At 41.3% G+C, this 19,072-nt stretch overlaps 1 protein-coding gene across 2 annotated transcripts in view; it reads left to right on the top strand.

The window, feature by feature from the left end:
- LAMA4 (laminin subunit alpha 4) overlaps positions 1–19,072 on the top strand; it is a 74,854-nt gene that overhangs the window by 35,018 nt on the left and 20,764 nt on the right. For both annotated transcript variants that reach the window (XR_014562237.1, XM_083731032.1), the window contains exons 8-19: positions 569–679; positions 5,580–5,691; positions 6,816–6,983; positions 7,781–7,974; positions 8,971–9,087; positions 9,703–9,851; positions 11,019–11,160; positions 12,024–12,120; positions 13,209–13,322; positions 14,179–14,364; positions 16,364–16,503; positions 18,479–18,652. Coding sequence is in view for 1 of the 2 variants with exons in the window: in XM_083731032.1 (XP_083587158.1) it covers positions 569–679; positions 5,580–5,691; positions 6,816–6,983; positions 7,781–7,974; positions 8,971–9,087; positions 9,703–9,851; positions 11,019–11,160; positions 12,024–12,120; positions 13,209–13,322; positions 14,179–14,364; positions 16,364–16,503; positions 18,479–18,652 (1,704 nt within the window). In the remaining variant the exon portion in view is untranslated. The remainder of the gene's footprint in view (positions 1–568; positions 680–5,579; positions 5,692–6,815; positions 6,984–7,780; positions 7,975–8,970; positions 9,088–9,702; positions 9,852–11,018; positions 11,161–12,023; positions 12,121–13,208; positions 13,323–14,178; positions 14,365–16,363; positions 16,504–18,478; positions 18,653–19,072) is intronic.

Genomic DNA, 19,072 nt, shown 5'->3' with positions numbered 1-19,072 from the left:
AGTTCAAATTCATGCTTTATTTGGGGGGTTATATTCTGCTTGTGTGCTGCTCCCCACAGCAGACAAGAGCAGTGCACACGCAAAAGGTAGCAACACGTTGAGCTTTAGTAACTCTGTACCCATGCTCCCATACCCCATAACAACAAAAAGCGTCAGGCCCCCTGGCCACTTTGCACTGGGATGGTATGCAGAGTGGCATGCACGGTATGGAAAGAACAAACAAGTCCAGACCAGGAATGTGAATCCTCCCTCAGACAATAGGACAAATTCCCTGGGAATCTATGTAATTGTCCTCAATGGACATTTTTAATAAAGCACTAAACAAACATCTGTCAGTGACGATTTAGAGCTAGTAACTCCAGCCTCACTGCAGTAGGTCAGCCTAGCTGCCCCATGAGGTCCTTCCAGCACTGTGATTCTATGACATTCACTAAGTACTTCATCAGTGTGCTATTTTGATGATGCTCATTTAAAAAAAATTGAGGAAATTGGCTTTCACCTGTACTGAATGAAGAGGCTTCGTTAAAAACAACTCAACCAACCCTTGTGTTTTGTTTTGCTTTATTAGGAAGAATTGTCAGAAAAGGATAACCATTCTCTGCTGAGGAAGAGCCAGATTGATAATGCTACAATTGAAATGACAGAGCTGCTGAAGGAAATCAACGCACTTGATGAAAAGGTTTGCTTGCCATTTTGTGGTTTCATTTCCTTTGATAAAGCTTGTTAATTCTATGGAAGTTATTGTGAACTTCATTGGGTAGTAAGACGGATTAATGCTACATGTATAGATAGACCTGAGGGACAAGGGTTAACAAATTCCACAGGGGCATATTTATCTCTTACAGCAAAAAAGGCAGAATCCTGTGGCATCTTAAGATCTCACAAATTTTATTATGGCATAAGCCTTCATGGAACCCATTTACATCAGATGCATTGAGTGTGATCTTCGGTAATCAGGTATTTTTAACATATATTTTTTAGTTTCAAACACACAAAAATATACAATGTAAAACCACACTGTATTCAGAACTCAAAAACATGAGTCCCTGCCCCAGCATCCAATGACCCTCCCTCACCCCTTCCCCAGAGAGCTTCATGTCATCAGCACATCAAAAGCATATTCCTAGTACTTGGTTAACAGCAGGAACAGACAAGTAATCAGGTATTTACATATGAATGTAAATGGGAAAACTGTTCAGGTTGTAGTTATGTGTCAACTGGATGCAGAAAATACAGTCTGTGACAATTGTGTTTTTTACATTTATGATCAAATAGGTCACATCAGATGCAGATACAGAGTTAGTTATTTCCACTGGAGATCTCTGACCATTTCCCCGTTTTCTTGTGTAAATGGGGATGAAGCATTTGTGACTGAAAACTGTGAAAGGAACATTTTGGGAATGGGTAGGAAATTTCCTATTGCCTTGCTGCCGGGCCATCAAAGAGTATTTGATGATTCCCACACTTGTGCAATCTACCCTTATGAGTCCTAGGAGCTCAACGAATTACTAAAGAATTATTTAATTTTGCATAACACAAAACACTTTTTTATTTTTTAAAAAATGTGTGTGCATGGGGAGGCGATGAGGGAGGGGAGAAATGTTCACATGAAGAAAAAAGTTTGGCATAATAGTATGGGTTTGTCCTCAAAACATACATAAAATATATCTTAATGTGGGGCTCCATTTATGAGGGGCCATGCTTCAGTTGCAGAACATCAGATGTGGTGAACTGGTGGCTCTGCAGATGTTGTTGAACTCCAAGTCCCATCAGCCCCAACCAGCATGGTCAATGATCACCTGAAGAGCCACATTACATGCATAAGGTCCCAGTTTCAACCCCTGACATTATCAGTTAAAAAGTTTTGATGGACTCCTGTTTGAACCCTGGAAATTTGCTGCCCCTCAGGCTAGGACAGAGCTAGGTGAACAAGTAGCATAAGGCAAGTAGCATAAGGTGTACCTGACAGAAGGCAGCTTCCTCCACATGCTGCTTGTCTGTTATTCACTTGGTGCTCCTTTTTTCCCCCTAATGGAAATATGGCATGCCTACTTCAAATTCTAATTTAAACTGATTACAGTAATCAAGATAAATGACATTCAGTTGCTTTTCTTTCTCTTTTGGATATTTCAAGCTATGGGTGCTGTGCATGGAAGTTTTTGTAGCATTTCCATTAGCACAATAATATACTTCAAAGTCTTCCCCAAGCTTGTCAATTATCAGCAGTAATCGTTTACACAGTAAGTAGCAGACGCTTAAATAAGGATCATAATTTTCTGGTAGGGATGAGCTAATCAGGCATCTTTTGTGGATCACGAAATTATATTTGTGGTGCAAAAGCCACAACAGTACAGCTCCTACCTGGAGAACCTGCTGCCCTCCAGATAGTCTTGGACTCCCATTAGCCAGCATCAGGAATGTTTTGATTTGTAGTCTAGTAACATATGAAGGGTCACAAGTTCCCCAATCCTGTTATAAACATTAGATCACATCAAAAGTTCTCAATCATATAATCTCTGTGGTGGAGCTGAAGAACCACCCCACTCAAGGTCTGCATACTCTTGGTCAAAGGCTGTACACACACAGTTCACATACACACACACACACACACACACACACACACACACACACACCACTAACCCCCTTCACTCACATCACATTCTCACATACACACCACATATGCCACAAATTCAGTTATAAATGCATGCGGCACAGTTAGAAAGAGACAGACACCTTAGTGGGTTCCTTTTGGCCTATAGTCTGGAAGCTCCCCATCCCTAGACTATGGGGTAGCTGCTGAAATAAAAACAATACATGTTACATGTGATCACACACATGTTTATTATTATTTATTTATTTTGCTGTACTGGCTGTGCCTAACACACTGGAAAAGAAGCTTTTCTTTCCTGTATTCTGTATTTCTCATTATAGCAAATACTTTAGTGTATAGTGCTGCTGTTGTTTGGTGTAATTTTATATATATTTATATATATATATATATATATATATTTGCTTTCGTAGATTTTCACGGGTACAGGAATGCAGGTTTTGGTGTCCTCGGGTGTCTTCCCGTGTAAAAGTTGGGGTGTCTAGGCGACGTTTCGACGAGGTCTCACTCGTCATCTTCAGGCTGGTGCTTTCGGCTTCTTGTTACTGGAACAGAGCGGGATCTCAATGTTTGAGTTCCTATAAATACTGTAGAGGGGGTGTGGTGTCTAGCCTCCAATGTTCTGGGCAGAGAGGAAGTTCCCAGGCTAGTGTGCCTTTTCTTCTTTTGTTCCTTAATTACTTGAGAGATACCTTGAGTGATTTCTTGAGTGATATCCTGAGTACCACTTAGGTGGGTCATTAGGTGTGGATTAGTTGCTAAAGTCTTTGTGTCTTGACCTCTTGAACTTTGTGAAGAGTTTTCCTGAGAAGATGGCTGTATTGCACTTAGTTGTGCTTTGGCTTGGCTTCGTGTATAGGGGCGAGCTGTGGTTTTGTGGCTTGTGTCAGCCAGATCTGTGTAGGGATTGCAGGGGGGTGCAGCATCCGGAGGTGCCACCATGGATTGGCTACTGGATGGTGTCAGTAATTCATCTGTGGAGAGGGTCTGGGTTTGGGTCTGGTGTGGTTGATTGGTGTGGTACTCAGGATATCACTCAAGAAATCACTCAAGGTATCTCTCAAGTAATTAAGGAACAAAAGAAGAAAAGGCACACTAGCCTGGGAACTTCCTCTCTGCCCAGAACATTGGAGGCTAGACACCACACCCCCTCTACAGTATTTATAGGAACTCAAACATTGAGATCCCGCTCTGTTCCAGTAACAAGAAGCCGAAAGCACCAGCCTGAAGATGACGAGTGAGACCTCGTCGAAACGTCGCCTAGACACCCCAACTTTTACACGGGAAGACACCCGAGGACACCAAAACCTGCATATATATATATATATATATATATATATATATATATATATATATATTCCCAGCTATTTTTTGGAACAGGCCCAGAAACAGGATACACATTTTGATAATTCTATCAAAAGAATGGATTTTTTAATTTAAAAAAAGCTCTTCTAAGTAGAGTATGGCTGGAAATTCCAATGTCTAAAATAAGCCTGGGCAATCTGTGGCCCCCTACCTAATTTCATGAAACAAATAGTCTGATTTCATCAGAGTGGCAAGGAGGAAAAAAGCAAAGGGAAACGGGATTGCAGAGAGAGAGAGAAGGGAATTGCAGAAAGAGCAAGAAAAGGGGGCTGCCCCACTCCCTCTGACTCTGAATATGTCCACTGCCAGGATATGGCCTCTGACAGACCACTTATGAGGGAATGCAGCCCTTAACATAAAAAGCCCTCTAAAAGCAGATTCCCATAAGCACAGCACTAACAGGAAGAAATTCAGGTCTTCAATCCTACACCAACAAATGTGTTTTAACTGTACATTTCAGTATCAGGAGAGGACACAAGGGAGATTTGTTCTCATGATTTGAGGAAGTGGCTATGTGATCTTAGACTCATTTTTTTTCCAACTGGTTGAAAGCGCCACCTGGTGCTTCAGCAAGCAAAGCACTGATTTGCAAAAGAAGGTGACACACTGAGTCACGTTATATGACAAAACTAGACACTACATGCCATGAAGACATGTGTATGTTTTTTAAAAAAGCCTAATGACTTAAAAGAAAATCAAAATTACCATGAGAAGGGGAATGGGGAACAATTTTTCCTGTTCACCATTTTTCTAATCTACTTTTCCACACACACATACATCTCCTCCTTTACCAAATTGCCTCCTTCAGAAGCTGCTTATTAAAAAGATCATCAAGATAATGTTGCATATGTGGTTGCCAAATATTTTGTGCAGAAAATTTGCTCAGATATAAGGTAAAGGTAAAGGTACCCCTGCCAGTACGGGCCAGTCTTGACAGACTCTGGGGTTGTGCGCCCATCTCACTTAAGAGGCCAGGGGCCAGCGCTGTCCGGAGACACTTCCGGGTCACGTGGCCAGCGTGACATCGCTGCTCTGGCGAGCCAGAGCCGCACACGGAAACACCGTTTACCTTCCCGCTGGTAAGCGGTCCCTATTTATCTACTTGCACCCGGACTGCTAGGTTGGCAGGCTCTGGGACCGAGCTGCTAGGTTGGCAGGCGCTGGGACCGAGCAGCGGGAGCGCACCCCGCCGCAGGGATTCGAACCGCCGACCTTTCGATCGGCAAGTCCTAGGCGCTGAGGCTTTAACCCACAGCGCCACCTGCGTCCCCTGCTCAGATATAAATCCCACTATATTCAATGAAACTTCTTTCCCAGCGAAGTTTGCATAAGGATCAGCTTCAGCTTCAGAGTTGGATCCGATAAGTGACGGTTTGAGTGCAGCAAATGACACAGAAATGTGGAGCAGGTTTCCAAAGCCTGCATTGTAAATACCAAGCACCTAATGAGATGCAGCTCTTTTATTCCAACGTTGCCAAATATCATTTATACGCTCAATAGACCTTCCTGCACTCATCAGACGGATTTTGCTTACACTAGTCAGACCTGCACATGCCTGGAGATTGAAAAGAAAATCTAATATTGCAATTGCATGGTTTATTCATAGGGAAATCAAGAATCCAGCAAAGGCCAATTGATACAGAAGGAAACCATGAAGAGCATTGACCGTGCGGCTGTTCTTGTGGAGGCACTTGGAAATATGATAGATAATATCCAAGGTAAATCTGTGTTTTGTCTTCGTTCATCTAAATAGCGAGAACAAAATGGCGAGACTGCCAATGGACAAAAGTCATCACAGGAGCAATACAAGTACGGGAGAAGTAATCAGGCTTTCTTGTACCACCCCAATACATTTTTGTGCTGAGAGAAGGAAAATAGCTGTGCAAGCTACACATCGGTCTCACAGTTGCTCCTACCAGCTGTGCGGATGAGTGTCAGATGAAGTTTCCTGTGTGTATTGAAACAATACATTCAATTTCCTGTGTAAGAGCAGTGATAATGTGGCTACAGTGAGGGTGTAACAGGAAGTGAAAAAGGCTCCCTGTGCTGATGCCAATCAGCAGTCCACCAGAATGTTGTGGTTTGTTTCTTTCAAACATGGGGGGAAATGCCCAAGTCCTGTCTAGACAACTCTTAGCAAACTTAAGTATTTTGACTGAGATCTTTGAGATCATTATGTCTACGTAGCCATCAAAATACCAGTTGTTGGTCCCCCCCCCCCCAACATTTATTATTACTTTATCAGAATACAAACAGGAGAACTAGCTCTGAGTTTCTGAAAGAATAGCACATTTGGGGGTGAAAAAGAAACAAACTGCAAAAAAGAATTTAGAGCTGTTTTCCATTTGTAACCAAATACAATAGATGTTGAATTATTAAATCTTCCTGCTGCCCTGGGACTTATAAAACTGCTATTTATTCATACTAGCTTATTGATCAAGAGAGATAGCATAAAAGCAGCCCCCTGAAAGCATTGCAACTTTGTACAAAAGAGGCACAAGTTCCATGCCACTGGTGTATCGTGAAATGTTTGCTACCAACTACAAATTCTGCATAATCCAATGTTCTTATAAGTGCAGGTTTGCAATTCTAGAAAATGAGTTGTTACCAACAAATGATTTTTGCAACTGGCCAAAAGGCTGTTTCTACAATACAGAGAAAGAAAACCACATGGGCACAAGAGTTGGGTACCCTAAAGGACATCAGGGGGAAGGGACTATAAACATATCAATAAAGATATGAAACATTCAGGGTCTTGTCAGAAACCTATAATTCAAGGGGGCTTGTGTAGTTGTTCAATCACAATTCATTATTGCTTTATGTGCCTGGGGTTTGTTCACAGAAGTCAGCAGCAAGGTGGAATACTATGGCATTGAACATGACCTGAGGCCTGAGGATATCATTCAGAAGCTCAAGGCAGCAGAAGAAATGGTGAAGGATATCAAACGTCGCAAGCCATTCACTATTCAGATACCACTTGCATACGAAGAATCTGATGCAGCACAAGAGTGTGAGTTTTCCTTCTGTCAAGACAGTGTAATGTGGCATTGGAAAAGCACAGTTGCATATTGAAATACATACTCACAGATCTTTATGAGTGGTCAGCCATGATGACACCAATTAATTCAAAATCATGTGCAAGTCATATAAAAGAGTACAGTCGTACCTTGGATCCCAAATGCCGCAAACCTGGAAGTGATTGTTCCGGTTTGCAAACATTCTTTTGGAACCTGAATGTCCGATGGGGCTTCTGCGGCTTCTGATTGGTTGCAGGAGCTTCAAAGTTCACACTTTTCTGAATTTTGCAATGCAATTCTCCAGCCATGTAATGTGTACAATAATGTAAAGTGCATATAAAAGCATATATTCATCAAAATTATATTTATAAATGCATTCTATGGGGGGGGTTTCTGCAGAAATGTGTACATTAGGCAAAATTGCATCCAGAATATATAGAAATAGAAATACTTTATTGTCACTGTACCACTTGTTTACAGTGAGATTAAACGAGCCCCCCTCCCCCCCCCACAATCTCTCAGTCCTTGTTACACTCTGTGTGCTGTCGTACGACCACCAACCCCGAATATAGTTTATTAGGATAAATTTGTCCTGAAATGCTAATGAATTTTTACAATTAAAAAAATAGTAATTGCAAACAGATATGGAAATGTGAAGAACTGAACTGAAATGAGAAAATGAAAGAAATTGGCAACAGTTTGTCCATCCCTAACAATGTGTGGCTAAACTTGCTGCAGAAACCAAGAGTAAAGCCATTCACAATGGTTAACCAGCTTTATCTTCTCTTAGTGCTAAAAGAAGTGGAAAAGTGGAGACAGACATACAATGAAACCAGATCTCTGATACCTGTCGTTTTGGACCAGCTTGGGGATTACAACACCAAGCTTGCAGATTTGCAGAAGGCCCTGGACCAGGCTGTTGATGACATTAAGAAAGCAGAAGCTAGAAATAAAGAAAGCACCGCCACATTCCGAAGGCAGGAGGTACCATGCAGTATATTGCACTGTGAATCTGTGAAGAACATTCTCCTCCTCCTGCCCTGACTAGGACATTGGAAAGAGAGGATGGTGATTTCAGGAATTGTTTCCTTTCCCAGCATGATTCCAAAATCTGCTCCAGAGGTTGGAGTAAACCACAGAGCAGATTTAAGGGTCACGCAGGGGGAATGTGGACAGAGGGGAGGGAGGGGAAGTACAGCTAGAGGTCCTTGCACTGGTGAAACTGTTTAGCTGGATGCTGCCCTATGCGTTTTGTTGCTGCCATGTTTGGCTGCAGAAAAGATCATATACAAAATGGGTTTCTCTTGATATGAAATGTACAAAGCCCTGGCTATAAATGTGCACTTCTTTGCCCTGGTCTTTGAAAATTGAAGAACAGATTTTGGTGTCCTTCCTGTAAGGTGTTGCAAGGTATCGTTTTTTTATTGTGTTTATTGTGTTTTCACATCATGTAACCTGCCCTGGGACTTTCTGGTTAAGGGCGGGTAAGTAAAACTACTATTGCTACTACTGTACTACAGTGAGGCTAGTAACAACTCAGGAAAATACACCACCTACCTTTCTTCCCAATCCACTGCTTTCTCAATCTGCTTTTTCTATATTTCAAGTCTTTTCTCAGAAATTGCCTAAGATATATTAACTGTTTCAAGTCTTGTTTCAGAAAGTCATGTGTGTCGCTCTTGGCAGCGTTACTGAATGACTAAAAACAGACTGTGCAAAAGTGACATGCCACAATAGGGGTCAATTAAACTAGCTATTATCTTCTCTCTTTTAAAATTCCATTTTTCTTAATTCAGAACCTCCTAATAACTTCAGCTTCCAAATTTTAATTGGATGACAGAAGTTCAGCAGTGCATTTTTAAGATAGATCAAGGCAACTAACCCAAAAGAACATAATAAATGTATCCAACATTTCTGGGAGCTTATTCATTCATTCATTCATTCATTCATTCATTCATTCATTCATCTATTTTCTCATAGAAGCAACAAGAAGTAGTGGAGGCACAGATTAACAGTGTCAACAGTACCCTGCTGCAGGCAAGAGATATTTTAGATGTACCACAGCAACTCAACTTGGAACTGACCGAGGCAATCAAGGTAACTTCCTTGTGAATGACACATTCCTCACTGACCTTAATCAGAGTTAAGGCGTTGCATCAGCGTTTCCCATGGTTAACACCAGTGCTTTTTTTCTTTAAAAATGTTTAGGGGTACTCTTTTTCCTACTCATATTGAAATACTGCCCCTCAATGAGGCCAAACTTAGATTCAAAAAACGTTTAGGGGTATGCGTCCCCCCAGAAAAACACACTGGTTAACACTACCCAGTTTTTCTTTTCCAGTGTTTGCTAACCAGCTTCAAATATTGACTAAGAGTAACTTCCCCCATAGCATTAATCATGGTCAACAGCAATGCCCAGAAGCAGCTCACCAGATGGGGCAGAGTCACTGCACTACCTTCCTAGTTAGTGGGATGCTGTTGCTTAAAGGGTGGGAGAGGAGGGGCAATGGGGATGCTGGTGCTGTGCAAATGTACTGGCAAAGCCCATCCAATGCTCCTTCTAGTAAATTTGTACCATGCCAACCTCCCTACTGCCATACCTCTTTCCCTCTTGGTAAGTATTAACAACACACCTGCTGGGAAAATAGTATCAATTTCTAGAAATATTAACCTTGAATTACTTTTCTCCACTCTGTACTCTCATTTGAACAGAATGCATCAGGGTTCTATGCAGAAATAGATGGAGCTAAAATACAGCTACAGGACAAACTGGCCAACCTCTCAAGGTTTGATGGTGATTTGGTGCAAAGGGCCATGGAATATGCACAAGAGCTTGGTGTTCTTGCAGATCAGCTAGACAGGTAAACTGCCATCGGTTAATATATATTAATATATCATATTAACTGTGCTCTATAAATCAAACAAATGAGCACAATTCAGCCAGCAGCCTAGTTTGCTACCATGGCTTCATGTGACTCCACAAGTATGTAGGCTCCCAGAGAGGAGTTTGCTGCCATTTTGGTCATTTTGCACCTGATGTGCTGTCTCCAAGACTTGTCCTAGATTTTACAAACCTTGTGGTTTGTCCATAAGTCCAGGTTCCAGCAACATACTCATGGCTTAGCTCAGCGTGGTGCAGCAGCAAAGTGACTGGGGAGAAGCAGCTATTGCCTCTTCTCCCAAATCTTGTGTATTCATGCTAAGCCATGATTGGCCTGACTGTGATGTGTAAACCAGTACAATGTGAAGTGCATTTCAGCCTTATGAAACAGAATTAAATGTGTGGTTTACTCTCCCACTGAAAACAATGGAACTTAAAAGTGCTTTGCTTTGGCTGGATTGTGTCCAATGTTCATAAAAGGATTGGCTGGTTGGGAGGAAAGTAGAATATAGCAATACAGTAATTGTACTTTGCATTATAGTCTTTTCACCACTGTGCTATGTATACCAGCTCTCAACATAGGGTCCAACTAGATGATCAAATCCACCACTGTGAATTTGCCATCAGTTTTCTTTCCTTCAAAGCAGCTGTTTAGAAATAGTCATCACACAGTTTTCATTGAATATCCATTTCACTTTCCATTTCAATGGAATATCCATTTCACTCTTGTTATAGCTGCGCTATAACAAGAGTCCTTTAATCCACTTTAACTGTGCAGACGTAAAGTTCCAGTGTGCAGATGGACCCCTTCTGCAAAATCATGACAATCTGGAGGCAGGTTTAGTATTTTTATTGCAAATAATGGGTTTCAAAAAGGTAGGTATGTCTCCAATCCCTGTTCATGGACAGATTCAGCAGCAGCTCTGCAACTGATACTGCAGCTGACTTGTGCAATGCTGAAACTGAGCTGCTGGTGCTGGATCTGTACTCACCTTTTAGCATGTGCATGTGCCATTACTGAACACTAAATAAGTGCACAAAATCACTGTCTCTCAATTACTTGATTCAGCTCTGGCAAATACTCACCTGTTTTCACCTGTAAGTAATTCAGATTATTATTGTTATTGTTATTTCTCCTTTGCTGTAGGACCTTGCATGGTGTTGATACAAACGGATTAGTCCAAAAAGCATTAAATGCTTCCAATGTTCATGAAAATATCATTAATTACATTCACGAAGCCGAACAAATCTCTATCTTGGCATTAAACACTACAGAGCGGGTCGGTGATGTAAGTAAACCCTGATCTATGCTCCATGACCCTTGTATCATTGGGATGAAGCAAAATTTCCAGCGCCTGCTGAAAACTCTTTTATAGAATTTTTCACGTGTAATGTCTAATTATTAGGCTGCATACAACACACACCAGCAATCATGTGAATGTTATTTTCCATAACTATTGCCCAGTTCACCAAATGAGAAGAAATACATTTCAGTCTCAGTCTCTGGTATAATTCTTTTTGGAGCCATTTTCTAATTTTTACTGCAACAATTCCATAATTTCTGTATACTTGCAAAACTTACAATAGGCTAGATTCAGAGCACCCATGAGTGGAACCTGGGTTGCAGGATGCCTTTGCTGGGCAAAGTGGAGTTAGAGACTTTTTGCCAATTTCCCATCCAGCCCCTTTAAAAGTAAAGGGCCAAACCACATGTCACATTCAAGCTCCCTTATTTCAAAACTTTTTAAAAGCATTTTCATAACATTTTGTATATGTGTGTAGATTCCACCATGGTTATGGGCTTAATACAATTTGTGCTTCATAACCTTCCACTATCTGTTGCAGAAATTACGAGGGGGGGGGGGAGAGAATGAGGGGAGAAGGTTTTTTGGTTGTGGCTCTATGCCTGTGGAATTCTCTCCCTAGGGAGATACGTGTAATATCTCTACTGAAACGAAACCCTTTTTTTTATTTCAAATTGAGTTTTATTTTAACTGCTCCTTTTTTAGTGTCATTTTTAAATGTTTGGGTTGGGTCATAGTTTTGACATAAGCTGCCTTTTGGGAGGGATTGCTCTGAAAAGGTGGCATAGAAATCCTGAACTAAATAAATGAGGTTTTATTCTGACTCTCTTTCTAAAATGAATTTGTAGGCTGTTGTTGGAATTGGCACCCAGATCACTTACCATAAAGAAGAAAGCAAAAAAGTTCTCAATCAAGCCAGCGATCAGGAGCAGACGGCACATACTAGTAAATATAATCCTGTCTCTTGATTTGGACACTTCTCTGGAAGTATAATAGCTCTGCATATGGAAAGGGAGCATCATGAAGAATGAAAAATGTTGACAGGAGAGAATTAATCATTATATCCCACTGAGAATTCTGTAATTCAAAAGCTTGTCTATTTTCAGTAGAACAGAAGCTGGTCTAATAAACACTCATTACTTTATCCATTTTGTATCTCTTGTTCTCTGGAACCTGCACTGCAACAAATGTCTGTACAATTACCAGGCCATATAGAAGATTTACAGGATGCTAGTACTTCTTTTTCTGAAACTTAAAACTATGGAAATTACTGCTTTTAATCTGTCAGAAGCAAATGCTTTTCACATTTGTAGTGCATTATTTTTCTAATGTAAATGTACTGTCACCCAGCTCAAGAGAATACCATCTGCCAAATTCTTTTTAAGAGGTCCCTGAAGACAATTCAGTATTCCATCAGGAATTGTTGCTGGGCACTGACAAGGAGACTATTGAGAAAGCCAGACTACCTAAATGTGTGTCATTAAATATCTCCTAATTAAATATTGTCATGATTAGCACCGGTTATACATACGGTGGAGTGCCTTTTTGATAAAATTAATACTAAGACTAGATGTAAACTGTTTACAATGATAAGCCACAGTGAGCCAAAGTGAGCATTGAGGTTGCATGCTTCTACATCCTGTTCTGGAATTGCCACAAGAAAGAGTTTAGAAACTTTGCTGCCTTTTAAGACTAACCACAGCTTGTGGTGACATCCAAATTTAGGCAAACTGTGGTTAGTCATGAACTGTGGTTAATTGGGAAAAGCTGACTTCGAACCATGGGTTATGAACCTCACTTGTTTTCACTAACCATAGTTAAAATTACCACAGGGATTGGATATAGCACTAAAGCTGTGGTTAATCTAAAATGAAAGCAGAAGCGTTTGATCTCATTGTCAAAGCTGCACTGGAAGAGGGGAGGAAGGAAACCACGAGGCTTATTGCAGTTCATGATTTAGCACATGTGTGAACTGGGTCTTGAGTCCTCCATAGTGGTAAAACCGTTCCTTACATTTTATTTCTCCTTTACAGATTATTTAGCTGTTGCTGACGCAGGTCGCCGTGTTAATGGAACTGTTGCCAGAAAGAATAATTGGAAAAGCTATTTGCTGAAAGTCATTTCAAAAATACAGATGTCAGAACAAGGTCAGGAGATAAATACTGAAAAATTTAATCTTGTGAAACTGATTGAAGAAGAAATTTATACTAGAAATCCCCTTAGTGATTATGTCAGGAAGGATTCAAATCAAATCCTACTTTTGCTGATTCTTTTTAATAGTTGAATCACAAAATTGCCTTCAGATTTGTTGTGTTTGTTGGATCTCCTCCATAAAGGTAATTGTTAATTCTATTCACAATTAATTTTGGCAATCTCTGCAATGTTCAAAAGGGTTAAGCATGGTGCTAGGCTGCCAAGTTACTTAGATACTAAAATACATTTTAGTGCCCATGCAGAAATACCCCTGAATGCCTACATAGCAAATAGTTGGCATAAGTTATTTAGAACAAACTGAAAATCACATATAATGTAGCAAAACATCTCTGCCCATCCTGACTCACAGCTCTGTTTTCAGTGTGTATGTGTGTCTGCAAGGGGAGACAAAGTTGTATCCTATGGTAGCTTTGCCGTAATAGAAAGTATAGAAAAATAGGAAGTTGCCTTTAACTGAACTTGAACTTGTTGTCAGTATTGGCTGACAGCAGCTTTGTAGGATTTCAGGCAAGGGGTCACTCCCAGCCCTTGCTGGAGAAACACGGGGGACCTCTTGCATGCAAATCAGAACATCTAACACCACTAAAATATTTTCCCTTTTCTCTCCTCACTACTGCATCCCTCTCTACCATATCTTGTTCTGTTCTTGGTTTCTCCACCCCAGTCCTCAGGTTCAAATTTTTAGTGATTTCTTACTATAGAGAATTCCCCCCTCCCTCTGTCATTACAGTGTATCTATCCTATCTATTGGCTATTAAGAGTCGTTTTTTGCTTTTGTTCTTTTAACAGATAATGCAAGACAACGTCTGAACCAGTTGAAAGTCATTACAGATCAAGCTCTAGATACTGCTGCAGCAGTAACACAGACTACTAGTCCAATGGCTGAGAATGTAAGCAAATGGTCCCAAGACCTGAAGAACTTTAAGCCTGAAAGAGCAGCCTATGAACGTGCCACAGTCACAACAAGGGATACAGGTACGGTGATGGGAAACACTAGGATGCAAAATGGGTACCAAAATTGGTGGGATCTTGGAGGGCTGTACCCTCCCAACCCCACCAGGTTTTTTTTGGGGGGGGGGTAGTGAAGAGAAAAGAGAAGAGAGGTCCGGAGGGTGGCAACACAAGCACAGGCCTTCTCTGTAGTGGCTGCCCAGCTGTGGAATGCTCTTCCCAGGGAAGTTCGCCTGGCGCCTTCATTATACAACTTTAGGCGCCAGGCATCCAACACCCTTTTAGAATGTGGCTTGGGGGGTATTGGGTTATTGCTTTTGGTTTGATTTTATATGTTGTGGTCTTGTTGTGAACCACCCTGAGACCTCTGGGTATAGGGCGGTGTATAAGTTGAATTGTTGTTGTTGTTGTTGTTGTTGTTGTTGTTGTTGTTGTTGTTATAATAAAATAATTGAACCCTGCAGTGGGAAATGCCCAGCACCCTGATGGGATGCAAATCACCCCCTCTCTGTTCATGAGATTTCATATCTGCCTCTGTGTGTGCACAATGAGAGGTTGTGGAGTGGCTTGAAGGCTCAGCCAAGGGTGAATGTTGACTCAGATCAAGAAACATAAGCAGTTTATTATAGCTTTAGCAGAAGAAGCACTACAGTAAAAATGTCCTTTAGAAAACATGTTTAGTTCTTTTCTTACATTTATATCTCACTTTGCCCCTTCATGCATTTCTCACAGAAATACAAGTACATCATTGTTATCCAGTCATTTCTATGGGACTGTGGCATATTTCATTTTGGATCCAAATTGCTGTAGTTTTATTGGATTTTAGAATTACTTTAAATATTGTTACTGTCTGAGAGCATGAACTATTTTCATGCTCCTTAGGGATAAAATGGCAGCTACAAAAATAATGTATAAATTGTTATAGTGGACAAATCTTGCTTGTAACAAAGAATAAAGAGCCACTGCTATATAATATTATTCATATATAGATAGGTTACAAACACCTCAGGTTACAAACACTTCGGGTTACAGACTCCGCTAACCCGGAAGTAGTACCTCGGGTTAAGAACTTTACCTCAGGATGAGAACAGAAATCATGTGCCGGCAGTGCAAGGCCCCATTAGCTAAAGTGATACCTCAGGTTAAGAACGGTTTCAGGTTAAGAATGACCGCTCCCCACTTAAAACGGGGGGCGCCTTTTGCGTGGACGCGTGCAGCCCTGGATCTGGAGTGGCCCCATCAGCATAGGCTTTGCCTTCCCTCAGGTGGGATACCTGGAGGTCCCCGCCTACCCCAGTGAGTGTCCAATCCCACCTGGGGGAAGCGTTGCCAGGGAAACCAGGCCAGGTAAGGGGAGGGATTACCTGCCCACACAATAGAGGGTGGATCTTAATTGGTAATCCTCACTTGGCGGTATCAGGCCTTGGGCGGAATCCTTTAGTCCATCTTCCTCTTTGCGGCGGCGATACCAGGGTTTCCCGTTAAAGGGGTTTTTGAAGGGAGGCTTTGGCCGTACGCCGAAAGGTTGTCATTGCTCTCCCCTGCGGCGGCGTAACGGGGGCGGCTATCTCTGCTTGAACATATGTTCTCCAGAGCCAGCCCATCCCCCCCACACACACTGGATAACCCTGATGCTCCCTAGGTCCCCGGCTGGGGACTAGGGAGGGAGAACGCCCAATGCCTGAGCCAAGGTCTACCCACATTTGAAATTTAATAAAGTTGTGGCCAATTTAATCCCATAGCACGTTGTCTAGAGTCGTTATTCCACATGACGGGGGGGACCACTCGGGATCTGGGGACTCCGCCTGTCCACGCAATGGACCTCCGGAACAAATTAAGTTCGTAACCAGAGGTACCACTGTATAGATATAGCAGTGCTTCTTCTTCACTCCTTGCTGCAAGTAAGATTTTCTTGTGTTTGTGAGTTCAAGGTTAGAAAATGTAAACAGAGGAACCTTTTAATTTTTCACAGAATGGAATCATTACTTTCTTCCCCACCCTCTTCTTTCCTTTTCCATGACAGTGAAGAGTCTCACAGAAGTTGTCCCCCAGCTGCTAGATAAGCTGCGGACAGTGGAACAGAAGTGGCCCGCAAACAATGTCTCTGCCAGCATTCAAAGGGTCAGGGAGCTCATTGCACAGACAAGGAGTGTAGCCAACAAGGTAAAGAGGCTGCTGGAAACTTTATGTGTTCAAATAATAGAGTAGGTTATTTATTACAACATCTCCTAAATTTAAACTTGGTGTTCAGTTATATCATCTAAGCTGGATGACCCTTGGCAATATAGCAACTGTTAACAGTCTGAATGGTAGGTAAAAGGTAAAGGTAAAAGTCCCCTGAATGGTTAAGTCCAGTCAAAGGCGACTATGAGGTTGCAGCGCTCATCTTGCTTTCAGACTGAGGGAGCCAGCCTTTGTCCACAGACAGCCTTCCGGGTCATGTGGCCAGCATGACTAAATCACTTCTGGTGCAACGGGACATCGTGACAGAAACCAGAGCACACAGAAACGCCATTTACCTTCCTTCCACAGTGATACCTATTTACCTACTTGCACTGGTGTGCTTTTGAACTGCTAGGTTGGCAGGAACTGGGACAGAGCAACGGGAGCTCACCCCGTCGCAAGAATTCAAACCACCAACCTTCTGATCAGCAAACCTAAGAGGCTCAGTGGTTTAGGCTACAGCGCCACCCGCATCCCTCCTGAATGGTAGAATAGCATTGGTACTGTAGTTGGTACTATAGTATGCTAATGTTTACTGCCACGAACTCTAGGAGACCTCCAGGATGCCCAGAGCTGGAGGGCAGCTGGAGACTATTGCCCTCATGTGATTCTTATTGGTTTCCCATGGCATCTGGCTGACCACTTTGGAAAAACAGGATGCTGGACCACATCGACCTTTGATCTGGTTTAGTGGGCCCTTTCTTGCGTTCCAACTTCATGACAAATTATTTGTGTGTGTGTGTGTGTGTGTGTGTGTGTGTGTGTGTAGGTGTAGGGTCATATTTGACTAAGTCATACTCAAAGTTAGACCCACTGAAATTAATGGACATGACTAACTATTAATTTCAATGGGTTTACTCTGAGTATGAGTTTGCCAAATGGGTCTAAAGCTTTTCTGTTGCACCTTTATCAGAGAGGAAAGAGTGGCAATGTTGGAAAAAAATGTTTTCAAAAAGACATTTAAATCTGCAGATTGAAACCCATCACAGTGCTTTCCATCCACTTTTATTTGTTTAAGGATTTATGTCCCACATATAAATTAAGGATTTATATTCAGGATTTATATGTGCAGCTAACAAGACAAAAAAAAATGCTGCATGGTATACATTAAAATGAATTCTGATGAATAAATGAATACTTTGGGGTGGGTGTCCTCACATTCATTATAGTCTTACACTAATGCAGCTCCACTGCATATATTTTACACCTGAAGTACTTGAGTGTGAGACCAAAATGCAGCCCTCTTATATTCAAAGCAAAATACTAATTGCTTTTAATAATATAAATGGCACTGGATTTTTATTTATTTTTTTCATTTTAGAAAATTTCACAGGGCTGGATATCCAGACTTCTCACGAGCAAAGTCTTGCTAATAAATACCCAGTTTCCCTTGATTTCTCTTTCTTCCTTCTGCACCCCCCAGGAAAGCTAATCCAGATGGTTGGGGGGCCTTCCAGAACAAATGGGAGATGGTGCTGGGGGCTGCAGGAAGAATAGGGAATCAGTGAAAATTGCTTTCTCTCCCCCACTCCCTTCCATATGCAGGCAGTCTACTGTATTGCAGTCCTATCTACAAACAGAAGATTCATGGAAAACCATGTCTGGATCTTTCATTCATGGAAAACCATGTCTGGATCCATCCCATAGTTTATTAATCTTCTCAAATACTTTTTTACACCTCTGACTGTGGAATAGTGCATTAAAATGAATTAATGAATGATTTACATTTTCTGGTTTATTTTAGTTGTTAATCTCTCCCCACACCCTCAAAACACGTGAGCCACCAAATCAGATGCAGTTCATTAACTACGTATCATGCTAGTATTAGGTGTAGCTGTTGCCTGTGATTTTTGCAAACTGTCCATAATCTTTCTCTCTAAGATAAGCATATAATCTAACACATTTTATCTTCTAGGTTCAAGTCTCAATGTCATTTGACGGTCAATCCGCTGTTGAAGTCAATCCCCAAACAAACATGGAAGACTTAAAGGCTTTCACATCTTTGAGTTTATACATGATGCTTCATAAGGACAATGCAGAGCGGACAACACCTCAGGATCAGTTTATTCTGTATCTAGGAAATAAAAATGTAAGCATCATTTAGTTGTTCTCATAGAAAATGCACTGTTTTATGAATTGTGTGATTTAGCATTTTTCATAAGTATGGTTCTATTTTTTAATGAGATTTTCATAACAGCATGTACAAAATTATTGATTTTTCAAACATCCTGTGAACAGATTCTCTTTCCATATTCTTCATTGTGCTCTCCAGTCTCTTCAAATAGCAAATTACATCATCTACTATGGTGTGATAATGAGCTTCCACATTTCCAATCAACTCTCCACAGATATTGAATATATTGAGGAAATGACTCCACTTTAGCTTTTAAGGTTCACATTCAATGAGCAGTAGATTGCTTGCAGTATATACATCAAGTGCTCCAGTTCAAAGATAAAGAGTGCTTATTTGCCTATTGACTGTAAGAGTTTGTGGGTTTCCTAGCAAACA

This window comes from Podarcis gaigeae (assembly GCF_964106915.1).
Source record: "Podarcis gaigeae genome assembly, chromosome: 3".
In the NCBI taxonomy this organism is placed as follows: domain Eukaryota; kingdom Metazoa; phylum Chordata; class Lepidosauria; order Squamata; family Lacertidae; genus Podarcis; species Podarcis gaigeae.
The sequence above is the reverse complement of the archived record's forward strand: the minus strand, read 5'-3'. Positions and strand labels throughout refer to the sequence as shown.